The 12,679-nt window shown below is 57.4% G+C and overlaps 4 protein-coding genes across 4 annotated transcripts; 3 read left to right on the plus strand and 1 right to left on the minus strand.

The window, feature by feature from the left end:
- The first annotated feature begins 106 nt into the window (after window positions 1–106).
- Window positions 107–1,825, plus strand: CC84DRAFT_1162591 (CBF-domain-containing protein). Its single transcript, XM_018178034.1, has one exon. It carries the CDS (start codon window positions 147–149, stop codon window positions 1,788–1,790), a length of 1,644 nt encoding a protein of 547 aa, XP_018039079.1. The 5' UTR covers window positions 107–146; the 3' UTR covers window positions 1,791–1,825.
- Window positions 1,826–1,983: 158 nt separating this feature from the next.
- CC84DRAFT_1162592 (uncharacterized protein) lies at window positions 1,984–3,373 on the plus strand. Its single transcript, XM_018178035.1, has 4 exons — window positions 1,984–2,226; window positions 2,278–2,594; window positions 2,655–2,709; window positions 2,768–3,373. The coding sequence occupies exons 1-4, from the start codon at window positions 2,130–2,132 to the stop codon at window positions 3,304–3,306; spliced, it is 1,008 nt and encodes a 335-aa protein (XP_018039080.1). The 5' UTR covers window positions 1,984–2,129; the 3' UTR covers window positions 3,307–3,373.
- A 528-nt stretch (window positions 3,374–3,901) lies between these two features.
- Window positions 3,902–6,814, plus strand: CC84DRAFT_1162593 (HCP-like protein). The gene is made up of 3 exons (XM_018178036.1): window positions 3,902–5,135; window positions 5,779–5,843; window positions 6,554–6,814. Exons 1-3 carry the CDS (start codon window positions 4,146–4,148, stop codon window positions 6,582–6,584), a joined length of 1,086 nt encoding a protein of 361 aa, XP_018039081.1. The 5' UTR covers window positions 3,902–4,145; the 3' UTR covers window positions 6,585–6,814.
- Window positions 6,815–9,043: 2,229 nt separating this feature from the next.
- Window positions 9,044–11,072, minus strand: CC84DRAFT_1085647 (uncharacterized protein; the record flags this gene model as incomplete). The annotated part of the gene is made up of 2 exons (XM_018174110.1): window positions 9,044–10,184; window positions 10,279–11,072. The coding sequence occupies 2 exons, from the start codon at window positions 11,070–11,072 to the stop codon at window positions 9,044–9,046; spliced, it is 1,935 nt and encodes a 644-aa protein (XP_018039082.1).
- Between the last annotated feature and the right edge of the window lie 1,607 nt (window positions 11,073–12,679).

Here is a 12,679-nt window from a genome sequence, read left to right on the forward strand (position 1 = left end):
GGGAGCTCTTGCCCGGTGCAGAATCAACGCGCTAACGTGATTAGCCGAACATGGCCCGGCGTCCTCGAAAAAGTTCACGAGCGCCGATGCCACCGGGAACCGCACTGAGAACACGCCCAGCAACGAAACACTGCCCAGCCGCCGCCATGTCGGGTGTAAAGGCTGCCTCTTTAGCAGGCGTGAAGAGGAAGAGAAAACCGGGCGAGCCAGAGCGCCGCGCAACCAAGTCGAAACCCCGCCCAAAGCCCTCTAGCGACGAGGATGAAGACCCCCAGGAGGAGATTCTGCGCCTCGAAACACAGGTTGCAGAGTCGCGAAAGCACTACAACAACATTGCTACCCTTTTGAAGCTTGCGAAAGCCCCCGAACCCGACAATGAAGCATGCGTCCTTGCAGCCGTCGCCCTGTGTCGAGTCTTCACACGGTTCCTGTCCACCGGGGACATGGTCAAGAACAAGAGGATGACCGAGGCTGAGACCATGATTGTGACGTGGCTGAAGCAGAGATATCAGGAATACATAGAGGTGCTGCTCAGCGACTTTCTCGGCAGCGAGCACCCGCCCAAGCAGTCGGTAGCGTTGACCCTACTGTTGCGACTGGTCAAGGAAGAATCGAAAGCGCAGAAAGACTTCAATATCCAAAATAGCCCGTTGAAACGGACTGTGGAGGCGCTTTTGTTGCTACCAGAAGATGATGGTTCCAGGGACGAGTTTGCGGAGAAGTTCTTTGGCACCTACGACGACGTTCGATACTCTACCTTCCGGTCGATCAAGTCTCTACTCCAATCCGAACTCGACGACGCAGAAAAGGAACGTGTAGCGCGCAACAGCTTGTCGCTTCTTCTCAGCCTTGAAGCCGTTCCATCTTCGAAAGACGACATCCAGAACCTATATACCGAAGTCCAGGGAAAGAGCCCCGTTCCCTCACTGAGTTCATACAAGTCGCAAGCGCAAGAAGCCTGGCTGGCAACATTGCGATCGGGCATCACAAAAGAGCAGCGCAAGTCCGTTCTAGGTGTCTTCTCGCACCAGATCGCGCCGTGGTTTGCGCAGCCTGAAATGCTCATGGACTTCCTGACAGACTCTTACGACGTTGGCGGTGCTACCTCTCTTCTCGCGCTCTCTGGACTGTACTATCTCATTTCCGAGAAGAACCTCGACTACCCCTCCTTCTACCAAAAGCTATACTCGTTACTGGATGACGGCCTGCTGCACTCAAAACATCGATCGCGCTTCTTCAGACTACTGGATACTTTCATGTCCTCTTCACATTTGCCCGCGACATTGGTGGCAAGTTTTATTAAAAGGCTCTCACGGTTAGCGTTGTACGCACCACCGGCTGGAATTGTCGTTGTCATCCCATGGGTATACAACATGTTCAAGCGCCATCCCGCGTGCACCTTCATGATGCATCGCGAGATACGAGACCCTGCTCGAAAGCAGGAAGTTGAGGAGGAAGGCATGGATGATCCATTCGATATGGAAGAGCGGGACCCGCTGCTTACAGACGCCATCGAGAGTAGCGTTTGGGAATTAGAGACGCTACAGTCGCACTATCACCCTAACGTTGCGACACTAGCGAAGATTATTGCGGAGCAATTCACGAAGCGGTCGTACAACCTGGAAGACTTCCTAGATCACTCATACTCCGCGCTCCTTGACAATGAGCTCAACAGAGAGCTAAAGAAGGACCCTGAAGTTGAGTTTGAAATTCCGAAGCGCATAGTCACTGCTGATGAGGGTTTGAATCCTCTCGGCAGCCTTTTGACTCTTGTATCCGACACTAGATAGGCAAGGACACTAAATGTGATTTGTTGCTCGATGCCCATCTACCTCTAACATGATCTTCATGCTGTAATCATCCATGTAGAACATTGCACTTGCCCAAAAGGCGCCGCTTGTCGCGCTGTCGATCACGTGATAGCGCGGGCGCGCACGAGCCAACCGCCGTGGACCCTTCGTTCTGCTTCACCCCGCGCCGGAACTCTCCTCTTTCTTCTACCGCGTCGCGCAAGCCACTTTCGAGTTGCTTCCTCCGCTCGCAGATCGCCGCTATACGACCCCGTTTTCGTTATTTTTGCGCCGTGATTAACATATCTCACACAGATACAGGTTTCGATCCACCGCAGAATGTCGCGTCCGCCCGGACCTCCACCTTATACCGCCGAGGAGATTGCTCTTCTGAGCACGCCGGAGGCAAAATTCAAGGCGCAGGCAGAGCTTCGAAGTAGGTAAGAGACGAAAGTACCGAGCGACTGGCTCATGACATTACTTCTAGGCTACATCATAGGCCACAAGCTGGCAGATCTTCGTGAGCAGGGTCTCTTGGGCTCTCCCAACTCCAACTTCACGAACACCAACAATGGTGCCACCGTCGGTTTCCGGCGCGATTCTACCCCCTACTTCAGCGACACACCCAACGCAGACTCGAGCGACGACCACCCGTCACCTCCCGGTGGCAATGTTGGGCCTCAACGTGTGCGCTCGCGCAATGGAGAGAGGAGGGGTCACACCGGTTACGAACCATACTCGGCTTCCCAGCATGCGAGGTCGAATCGTGGTAATCGCTCGGCCGCTTGGAACGAAATCAACACTGTAAATTCCAATCATAGTCTGGTCAAGACTACGAATAGCAGGCTGACTGTAACTGAACAGAGAAGCAACCGGTTCATCGGCTCGATTGAGCCGTGCCCGAACTTCACAGCAACAGGTATCTTCATTGATATTGACCTTGCGCTTCTTGTTTTCCAGCGTCTAATCCATCACAGGAAAATGCACTCGTCACAAGTGCCCTGATGTACACGATGTCCGCAAGGTAGCTCTCTGCAAACGATTCTTGTACAAAAACGTTTGCACAAAGGACACACTGTGCTCGTTATCTCACGATGCCAGCTCCAGCAACACACCGCATTGTCTCTACCACCTGGAAGGCAGATGCACCAACTCACCGTGCATGTTTATCCATGCCAACATCGACCCAAATGCTCCAGTTTGTGGGTCATTCGGGAGGCTTGGTTACTGCGTGGCAGGAGAGGCTTGCTCCTGCCTGCACGTCTACGAGTGTCCAGAGTTTGCTAACAACGGCTCTTGTGCCGAGGGCACTTCATGTCCTCTGCGGCACGTCCACAATGCCTCTCGCATGAAGGCAGCCACGCTTGGTTCCTCCGGCGTTGCATCACCAGAGACCACCGCGAATGACGAGGAATATATCGGAGACATGAGAGGTGGTGCAAGCTCTCCCGACAAAACCGAAACTCATGCGATCACACAGCAACACGACTACGTTGCTTTCGAGTCCCAGGACTAAGCCGATCTCATCGATTCCCAGGATTCTGCCGGCGCCCCTGTATACATGCTTTTGCGTTCCTGACTATGTAGGTGTCCGGCCCTTCTCATTCGGTTCTTCCTAATCTGTTGGTCGCGTTCAAGTTCCCGCGGGCTTGGTCTCTTCTAGTTGATGAAGGTAAGTATATCTAAGGACATTTCGTCGGATTTCATTGGTCTTGACACCCAGTCTTACCTGGCTTGAGGCGTTCTTACGGAGTCTTCGTGATACCCGTTTCAGCGTTTAGCTTCAAAGGTTTCGTTTTTCTTTTCAATATTGGTTGAGGTGCTTTGAGTGCATCTTGGGTATGAGATAACCCAGCACCTTGAATATATGCTCCAGTTATGCGGGGCAGCTCGAGCATCGTCAAGCCCCGCGCATTGCAGTGCCGTCTACAATGCAAATTCATATTGAATTATGAAGTCTTATTATGGAGTGCTTTTGAAACCATGCGCACGCATTGCCAATGTCAGCAACTCTTTCCACCTTCGCCTCAATTGAAGTAATGCTGCAGAGGCAAGCGCTGAGCTGATGTCGGAGGCTGAGGCGGCGGCTCGCACAGCCGCAGACCACCGATATCACAGTTGCCTACAAAGACACAGCAGCGCCTACAGTCGCCCTTTATGCATGTAATCAATACCCCTCGCACCTTGCGAAAATACAAGACATTCCAGAGAATTCCGTAACATTGCCCGACACCAGCGCATCAGACGGCGCATCCCAACCAGACAGCTACGAAGCACTACCAAGACGACGGACATCAGCCGCACACGCGCCGCATCGACGCGCCGCAGGCCGCAGACCGAAACCACAAGCCCACAATGACGCTCAAAGACCTGCTAAAAAAGAAAGACAAGGTCAGAGACGAGGGCAACGTGCCAGACAAAGGCCCCACTCTGAGCCCAGACGTGCCAGAGTTCCAGTTCTACCGCACCACCACCACGACGCGCGAATCCATCGAGCCTCCCGCCTTCCCCGGCGACCCCACGCGCGCAGCGCAACCGTTCCTCGCGCCCGCGCCAGAACACCGCGGCTTCAAGGGCAGATTCAGGCGGCACAGCAATGCCGCGGAGCCCGCGGGCGGCCAGGAGAGCGACAAGGGCGGGCACAAGCTGCACTTTGGGCGCGGCCGCAGCGCATCCAGCGTCAATGTGCCCAGCGACCTCCCCGCGGTCGGCGGCGACGGCGTCGCGCGCAACGAGGACGAGGAAGCCAACTGGGAGAAGCGCGCGACGGTGCTGATATCCGGCAACACGGTGCTGAAGAGCGGCGGCAACACGCCCACCATCGAGGTCCAGAATCCGCTGTCGCCCAGCGCGTCGCCGAGCGGACGAAGTAGACGTACCAGCGTCGGCGCCGCGCCCGACGACGCTGATATCCAAGAGGCGATCCGCCTGCACGAGGCTGGCGACTACGCGGCCAGCACGCAGATCTTCGGGAGGCTGGCGGACCCCAATGGCGCGAATAATGCGCTGTCTCAGGTGCTCTATGGTCTTGCCCTGCGGCACGGCTGGGGCTGCGAGCCCAACATGGAGCAGGCAGTGCGGTACTTGTCTGTGGCAGCGTCGAACAGTGCGGAGGTAGAGAGGCTAGCCCTCCAGGCTGGTATGAAGAAAGGGGGTGCGGCGAAGGGGGAGTTGGTGATTGCCATGTTTGAGTTGGGGAACTGCTTCCGGTATGCGTGGGGCACGAAGAAGGATCCTGTCGCGGCGAAGCAGTATTATGAGACGGCAGCGAATCTAGGAGACACGGATGCGATGAATGAGGTTGCGTGGTGCTATGTCGAGGGCTTTGGGACGAAGAAGGATAAGGTATGTTTGAGTTTTCTTCGTTGCATGCCTACTACCTCTGTCTATGGAGAGGTCACCATCTACGGGTGGAAAGAAGACGCAGGCGTCTCAGCTTCCCATATTTCAGCTTCGGGGTTCTTCCAGTCTCGGATTGCAACCAAACGACATCTGAGAAAGCCAAAGCGAGGCTTCAGAACGGTCCCTCCAATATGGTCATGACAATTCGAACGGCTCTACCATGCTTGGATCACCTTGGGTATACTCTAGTCCAGGATTGCAGGCCAGGGACGTCCAGCGAAGCGATGTTTGTTTTCAAGCATGACAAAAGGAAAGGCTTCAAGACCTCCCAACATGGCCACAACGATTCGAAAGAACCAAAGATGCTTGAATTACCATCGATGCGAACCGGCTTAAGGGCCGACGACACAAGACCACATCCCATTAAAATATCGTCATCCGCCGCCGCTCTCCTCCATCTCACCTCCTTCACCGGTCAATCGCTCAATCGGTCAACATCACCATATCACTATCGATCTCACCATCACGCGTCCCATCCAAGGCACGCCTCCATCTCATCTCGATATCTCCCCGGCCAGCCTCATTTGTTGGGCTGCACTCGCGGCGCGCGACGCATAAGGAAAGTCGTTGGCTAACGTATATACAGTTCAAAGCGGCGCAGTTCCTCCGCCTCGCCGAGTCCAAGGGAAGTAAGACATTGGGCAACACGTGGTAAGCAGCCCTCTTTTCTATTTTCCCACCTCATCCCCTCCCGTCTATCTCGTTGGGAGTAGAGCATCGCGATCCCGCACCGAGATCAGGAAGTCTCCCCGAGCGTATACTCGCTCCCGTGCATCTCAAGGCGAGCCAAGTATCGCATCGTCTCCAACGATAACCACGCCCTCGTCATCGCCCAATTTGGCACACGCACACACACCCAGCCGGCGTAGCGTTTCGCCTGCACCCCGCCAAGCCCCTTCCATTGGCCCTCACACACCCTCCCTCGCATCCCTCGCTTAGCCATACCACACCCCACCCTCACCTCGCCAACCCAGCGCCAGCCGTACCCAGCCGTAGTGGGGTGTGACTTCGCTGCTGCGGTCAGGACCGTACCGTGCGCTTGTCACATTACCCGTCTCTATCTCTCTGGCTCGGCTCGCTTTGGCTCGCCCGCGGGCGGGGGTGCACGCGCTTTGGGAGCGTTCCGCGCCGGCGGGCCCGGTGGTGCATACACGTGGCGAGCTGTCGCTCGCTGGTGCTGGCGAAGCAATTAGGGTGTGCGTTTGGGTGGTGTGGGTGCGTGGTATTGACGATGGGTGTGGAAGGATGGCATGGGATGGCGCGATGCTACGTATGGTGTGAATCAGGCGTGTGTGGAGGGGAGATGGGGGAGGCTGTACGAAGCACGTGTCGTGGATGGTGGCTAACGGCGTTGTGCACAGGATATGGAAGGACAAGTACAATCCGAAATGAAGTAAGCGAGGCGACATCTACGTGCCACCGAAAGCGGTCGTACACACGTACTGGCGAGGTATTGCTGTCAGATGAGCCCCCGGGCCAGGCCATCTTCATTCACGAGTGACGGCGGAGGAAGTACTACGTGCCGCTCGACTCAGTGGCCTACCTAACCCGTCCCATTTCATCCCGTCCCAATTCATACTCTTACTATATCCCATCCCGTCGTTCAAATCAATAATCTACCACTACTATCTATCTATCGATTCGAGGTGCCAGACCCAGTGCCGTGCCAGCGTGTCTCAGCCACGCCCTCCTCCGCCTATCGCGTCCTCTCCCCAGTCCGCTTCGCGGCCACGTACGTCGGCGCTCAGCCCTCGGTGTGGGGGACGCAGCGAGACAACCTGTCTTGCGTTGCGGGGAAGTAAGCTTTGCATGCCGCTGGAGTCGGGGCGGATGTATGCACAGGGGGATTGTTGAGGGAAAGGAGGCGAGGAGCTGGATGCGTGGTCGATGTACGGGGGTGCGAAGGGGGAAAGTCGCACGGCAGGAGCGAGTACAACGAACGTGCCGTGGAGTACTGGGTAGAGCCCGGTGGTGGCACGACAACACCAGTGTGCATTCTCTGCGTGGGGACAGCAATTATCGTGCCAGCTTCAGGGTCCGAGATGCTGCAGCGTCGATACTGCACTGCACTGATGCTCACTCCACTCCCTTCTGCAGACACACTTCCCAAATGACCTACCCACTCCACCGCTAACGCAGTGATTTCCTGCGCGCCAGCCTATCGGCAGCTCAGAAACTCGAAATTCGTGCGTGCATTTCCTAGCAGCGGCGATCCTGTTTCAGCGCACTGGAGATGGCGCAGGGAGATCTGGCAGAGTGGAGTGAGCAGATGACGCTGCTGCCTCCACGGCACAGTACAGCTGATCGCATCGACAGCGGCGGCGCCTCCCTGCCTGGATCGGAGCGGGGGTGCACTGCCAGGCACGCACGCCGGGTTCGACCTCGGGGACTTGTTGCTGTTGGAGTGCGGGACGAGAGCGACGTGACTTGCTATCCACAACACATCCACAATCACACCACATCGGAGGTACATCCCACCCCGGGACGCGACGCGTGCAGCGTGGTGTGCGTGCTTCACCCCCACAAAACGGCCCTGCCCTGCACTGCCCTGTCCTGTCCTGTCCTGCGACCCTCAAAAGGTCCCGTCGCGAAATGCAGATGCTTGGCCGTATGGTGTGATCGGAGGCAGAGAAGTACAAGCCTCCTATGGCCTTCCCCCGCGGAAGACGGAACGGAGGAGCGCGCGTCGCTTGAGCAACGCTGCGGCCAGTGGGTAGTGAGTGGAGTCTAGAACCCCTTACCTCCACAGTCAGTGCATGGCAGTGGCGATGCGATGCTCGAGGATGAGTTAAGCGCTGGCTGGACACTGATTGATTGAATGCGAGCCAATAACGGCACTACTATGTGAAGAGAACGAGCCCGTGTGGTATCTCCCTCCAATTCCAACTATCGAAGCCATTCCATTAGATAGGATTGTAAACGTATAACCATCGTGAAGTGTAACCATCGTGAAAGCGTGAAGTCGTCTCTTTCAAACCAAGCCAGGCACAGCAACCGCTGGCCGGCCGGTGAACCAGTCAAGTTCGTTTCCAACTAGTTACTAGATACTAACTCCACCAAGCAGAAAGCCAACTACCTAATCGCTGAACAAACACAGTAAATATATAGATAAACTTATCTTCAGAGCGTTCGTTCGTTCCATCGTTCGAGCCTCATGTACAAGCTGGCTATCGCAATCGCTTCGCTGTCGTAGCATACATGAATGGTCTTTCTTTCAATTCGTTCGTAGCAGTCGTGAGGAGAAAAACACAAGACTCGCTCGCTCGCTCGCTCGCTACGCTCTGCAAATCCACAAAGGAGACAGATAGATAGGAAAACAAATTGGGGTAAACACAAAAAGTCCAGTCAGAAACAAGGTCCCACATGTGCCAAATTCGCTTGCTCGCTTGCTATGCCAAAAACAAAACAGTAGGTAGATCGGAAAGAAAAAAGGTATAAACAAGGGTGGAAGGGGGTCACTCGCGGTCTTGTACCGCGGTGCCAGGACGAAAGGCATAGATAGGATCGATATAAAGCAGCGCTCGAGTGCGAGCCCGCGGGTGAGAAAAGTCCGCCCAGGTGCAGTGCATGCTGGAAAGCAGATAGGAGGTATGCTCGAAAGTCGACGTTGCCGTCCAGAGTGTTCAAAAGAGCCGGTGAGCCGGCGCAAAGGAAACGCGGATGACGAATGCGGAGCTCGGTGAGGAGCGTGCAGTGAGGTCGACGCGAAAACAGGTCCCCGGCCCACGATGCAGATTGTGTCCCTACGGGGCCCTCCAAGCCGATGGAGGACCGGAAGAAGCCAAGCGCTATGCTGAAAGCAGATGATGCAAGTGGTGATAAGGAAGGACATAGGGAAGGGTGGTGGGTGTTCAGCCGACAGTTTCAACCTTGGAAGGCTTGCCGTCGGATGTGCTGGGGCGGGAGGCAGCGGCAGACTCTTCGACCATGCGCTTGAACTCCACGACGACTTCGGGAGAGATCTTGTCCCAGAGCAGGCTTCGCGTGTAGATGTCGGCGGCGGAGTCACCCTTGCTCTGCTCACGCATGGCAGCGAGGGTGGCGGCGAGGTTGCGGCGGTGGGATGGTTGCGAGCCAGGCGACAGGGGATCACTGAAGTCGTCGCTGGCGATGCTATACCGGGTGCGAGTGAAGTCCATAGAAGTCATGCTGTTGTACTGAGCTGGGGTGATGGAGAAGAGTTGTTCGTGCTCCTGTTCTTTGCTGGCCGACGTGAGCTGAGTATGCAGTTGGTCGAGAGCAGATCCAGTAAGCGCGTCCATGTCACCAGACTTGGCCCAAGCCATGCCGGATGGGCCAGGTTCTACCATGGAGACGCGGTTGGCGACAACACCCTGTTCAGTAACGGTGGGTGCGACACCAGCGTCTTTGAAGATGCTGTCGAGCACCTGGGTAGAAGCGGCGCGGACCTCATCAGGCATGCGCGGAATCGGCGGGGCGGCAGAGCCGGAAGACTTGCTGGCGACAAACGCGCCGCAGAGGAGCAGCATAAGCAGAAGACCGGATGCGACCGGCTTCTCCTCATCCTTGGCACGCGGCACAACAGCGAGGGACTGCTCTTGGGGTTGTTGGCCAGGAGTCTGCTCATCAAAGTCATTGACGAAGATGTAGTTGTCCCACTCGCTGTTGCTCATGTTCAGGTTGTCCATGTCGGAGGTGAAGTCCGTGAAGGCAGAGCTGGGCGCCATGGGAGCAGAGCTGTTTGTGGCACACTCAAGCCTTTCGGTGAGGACGGAGACCTTCTTGCGGAGCTCCCCGGTCTCAAGAGTGTGGGTGCGGACGAGTTCCTCCTTGTCGAAGTGGAGCTGGTTGACGAGCTGGTGCATCTCCATCTGCTCGCGGTGCCAATTCTCCTTTTCGGAGAGAAGACGGTCATACTCAACCCGGAGGTTGTTGAAGTCGTCCTGCAGGCCGCAGATCTTGTCGGACCACGTCTTCTTCTCTTCCTCAAGCTCTTCAGTGTGCTTCTTCTTGCGTTGCCGGGAATCAAGACTACAATAAGTTAGCGAATGAACACAATGGGAAACGCAGACCAAATGGTGTCCAAGACCAGATGTGCGGAAGCAAAACCAAAAGAGGTACGTACGCGGCCTGCCTGTTCCGGAGAAGTCGTTTTTGTTGCTTCAGCTCCTTGAGCTCCTGCTCGTCGGTGCAGCTGTGGATGAGCTGGTCGATGTTGAAGAGGTTCCGTTCCGAGGGGATGTCGAAGCGAGCGTTCTTTTTCCTGATGCCGCCGCCTCGCTGGGGAGTGAAGGAGCGGGGCGGGGAGCTGGCCCTCATACGCTTGGGCCCTGGTCGAGCATCCATCTCTTGCTGGTTGAACGCCATCCATTCCGAGTTGGTGTGCGGCGACAGCGGTTGCTCGGGGCCTGCCTGGGGGAAGACGGAGCTGGGCCGGACGTTGCTCTGGACGGGGAGTCCGTGGAACTGCATCTGCTGGGGAGGGTCGGAGACAAAGGGCGGTGGAGCGGCACCAAACTCTGAGGGGGCGAAGGGGTTCAAGGGCTTCGAGGCAGTGGGCGTCTGGGATCCGGAGTGCTCCTGGACGGGCCAGGAGGTCTGCTGGCCGTAGCTGGCGGCCTGGTTGGGGGGCAGACGGGCGAAGGGGTTGTTGCTCTGCTCGGTGAAGAAGGGGTTGTTCGCGTTGGTGTTGACGACGGAGCTGGTGGCGGTCCGGTCGATGAACTGGCCCTGGTTGGAGAAGTCCTCCCAGATGGAGGTGTCGGGCGAGAAGATGCCCTGTGTGCTGGTGGTGGGCGACATGAGGACGGGCGTGTCGAGGATCTGGTCGTCGAAGAAGACGGAGGGTTTCCGGTCGACGGAGCTGAGTGTGCTGGAGGGGCGATGGAAGTCCATGGCGTTATTGCCTGCGAAGTCCATGGGGACTAGTGACTCTTGTAGCAAAGTACCGGTGTGGCAGCGGGACTGGCGGTGTGGGACGCCTGTTTCGGCAATCGCGATCTCCAAGCGTGGACAACGGGCAAAAAGCGGCGACTGCGCTGCGTCTGCGTTTTGCAGAGGATGGCAATGCCAGGTGGTGTTGCTGGAGCGAGAGGCTGCGCGCGCACTGCCGGGCTGGGGCAGCGGGTGCAGGGTGAGGTGAGTCTGTGGTGGGGAGCGAGAGCAGCTAGCCGGCGCGGGCTGGGCCTGCTGATAAGTGATTCCAGGCGGGAGTGGTGGGGTGTGCGCTTCGGTGCGTTTAGGCGGCCGGGGTCTGCCTCTAGCTCTTGGGGCCTTCACTTCCGTGGGATTCAGCAAAGCACCAGCACGCCCTGCGATTCGGCGCCCCGGCGTGGTCGGGTATGCCTGCATCACGGCCGCATCGTCGCGCAGATTGACTGGCTGAGCGCTGCCCTGCGCGCCGGCGCGCGGCCAGAGCGCTGCGAGAGGCCCCATGCAGCCAGCCATCGCTTCACCTGTCCACCAGCCTGTTTGCCTGCCCGTCTGCTCCGACGCGTGCCTCTGGTCGCGCTGCACCGCCCAAGTCGCTGCCGTTTGACGCCCTGATGGCTCGCCGCTGCCACCATCGTGTGCTGCCAGGCCCGGATCGCATTCACACGCTACACATTCACTGCCGTACCGTGCAGCGCTAGCAGCCTGCGGAGTCTGGTACGACAGCCGCGCGCCCGCCGCCAGTGCCAGTCCATCTATCGATACTAGATAGCACGAGACGCTTGCGCGGGCCGGCCCTTCTTGCGATATTCCCCCGCCCTGATTCGTCTGTGCCAGCCTGGGCCGCCGCAGTCACCGAAAACTCTGAAGCCTGCCTCGCGACTGGATTCCGCGCATGGCGCCGTAAACGTGGTGGAGAGTCGCCCATTGTGAAGCGTGCTGGAGCGTGCTGCTGTGTCCGTCAGGAGACGCTCCCCAGGTCTGCTGAGGGATGCCCCCGCAGCCTCAACACCATTCGAGCCTCCTGCCGCATCGCCATCATGGATCCGTCTTCCGTACGTCAGCCGACGCTGTTCCAACTTCCCACTTTCGCCGAGGCCTGTCAGTGTGGCTCGCCAGGTGCACCCTCTCTCCTCGCTTTCCATGCTGTCATCTGCCAACTTCCGCGAGCACGAGTCATCTCACCGCTTCTCGCCGATGCGCAGGGAAGCCTGCTTTTGCTCCCCTCACCCCTTCTGTGCTCCTTTTCATTTTCGTGAGGACCGCCTGGTGTAAGGTACCAAGCACCACCATCTCCATGCGGCTGGTGCAGGCCTGCCTGGAGGCGATCCGACGCAAACACTGCAGCCACTGTGCAATCGTTCTGTCCCACAACTGATAGTCTACTCGCAACTCACGTCCCAGGCAGACGGTATTGCACCATGCTGCTCACTCCGCGCAGCACTACCTGGTCCCCTAATTCCCTTCGATCTGCTTTTCGGCCCTACGCAAATGCGACGGTTTGCATCTGGCTCCGCCTGACAGCCGTCAAAACCGTAGTCAGAAAATGACAAGCAGACAGCCGCTTTTCGCTCGCCAATGAATTATCCTTCCGC

The sequence above is a fragment of the Paraphaeosphaeria sporulosa genome, assembly GCF_001642045.1.
Source record: "Paraphaeosphaeria sporulosa strain AP3s5-JAC2a unplaced genomic scaffold CC84scaffold_3, whole genome shotgun sequence".
In the NCBI taxonomy this organism is placed as follows: Eukaryota; Fungi; Ascomycota; class Dothideomycetes; order Pleosporales; family Didymosphaeriaceae; genus Paraphaeosphaeria; species Paraphaeosphaeria sporulosa.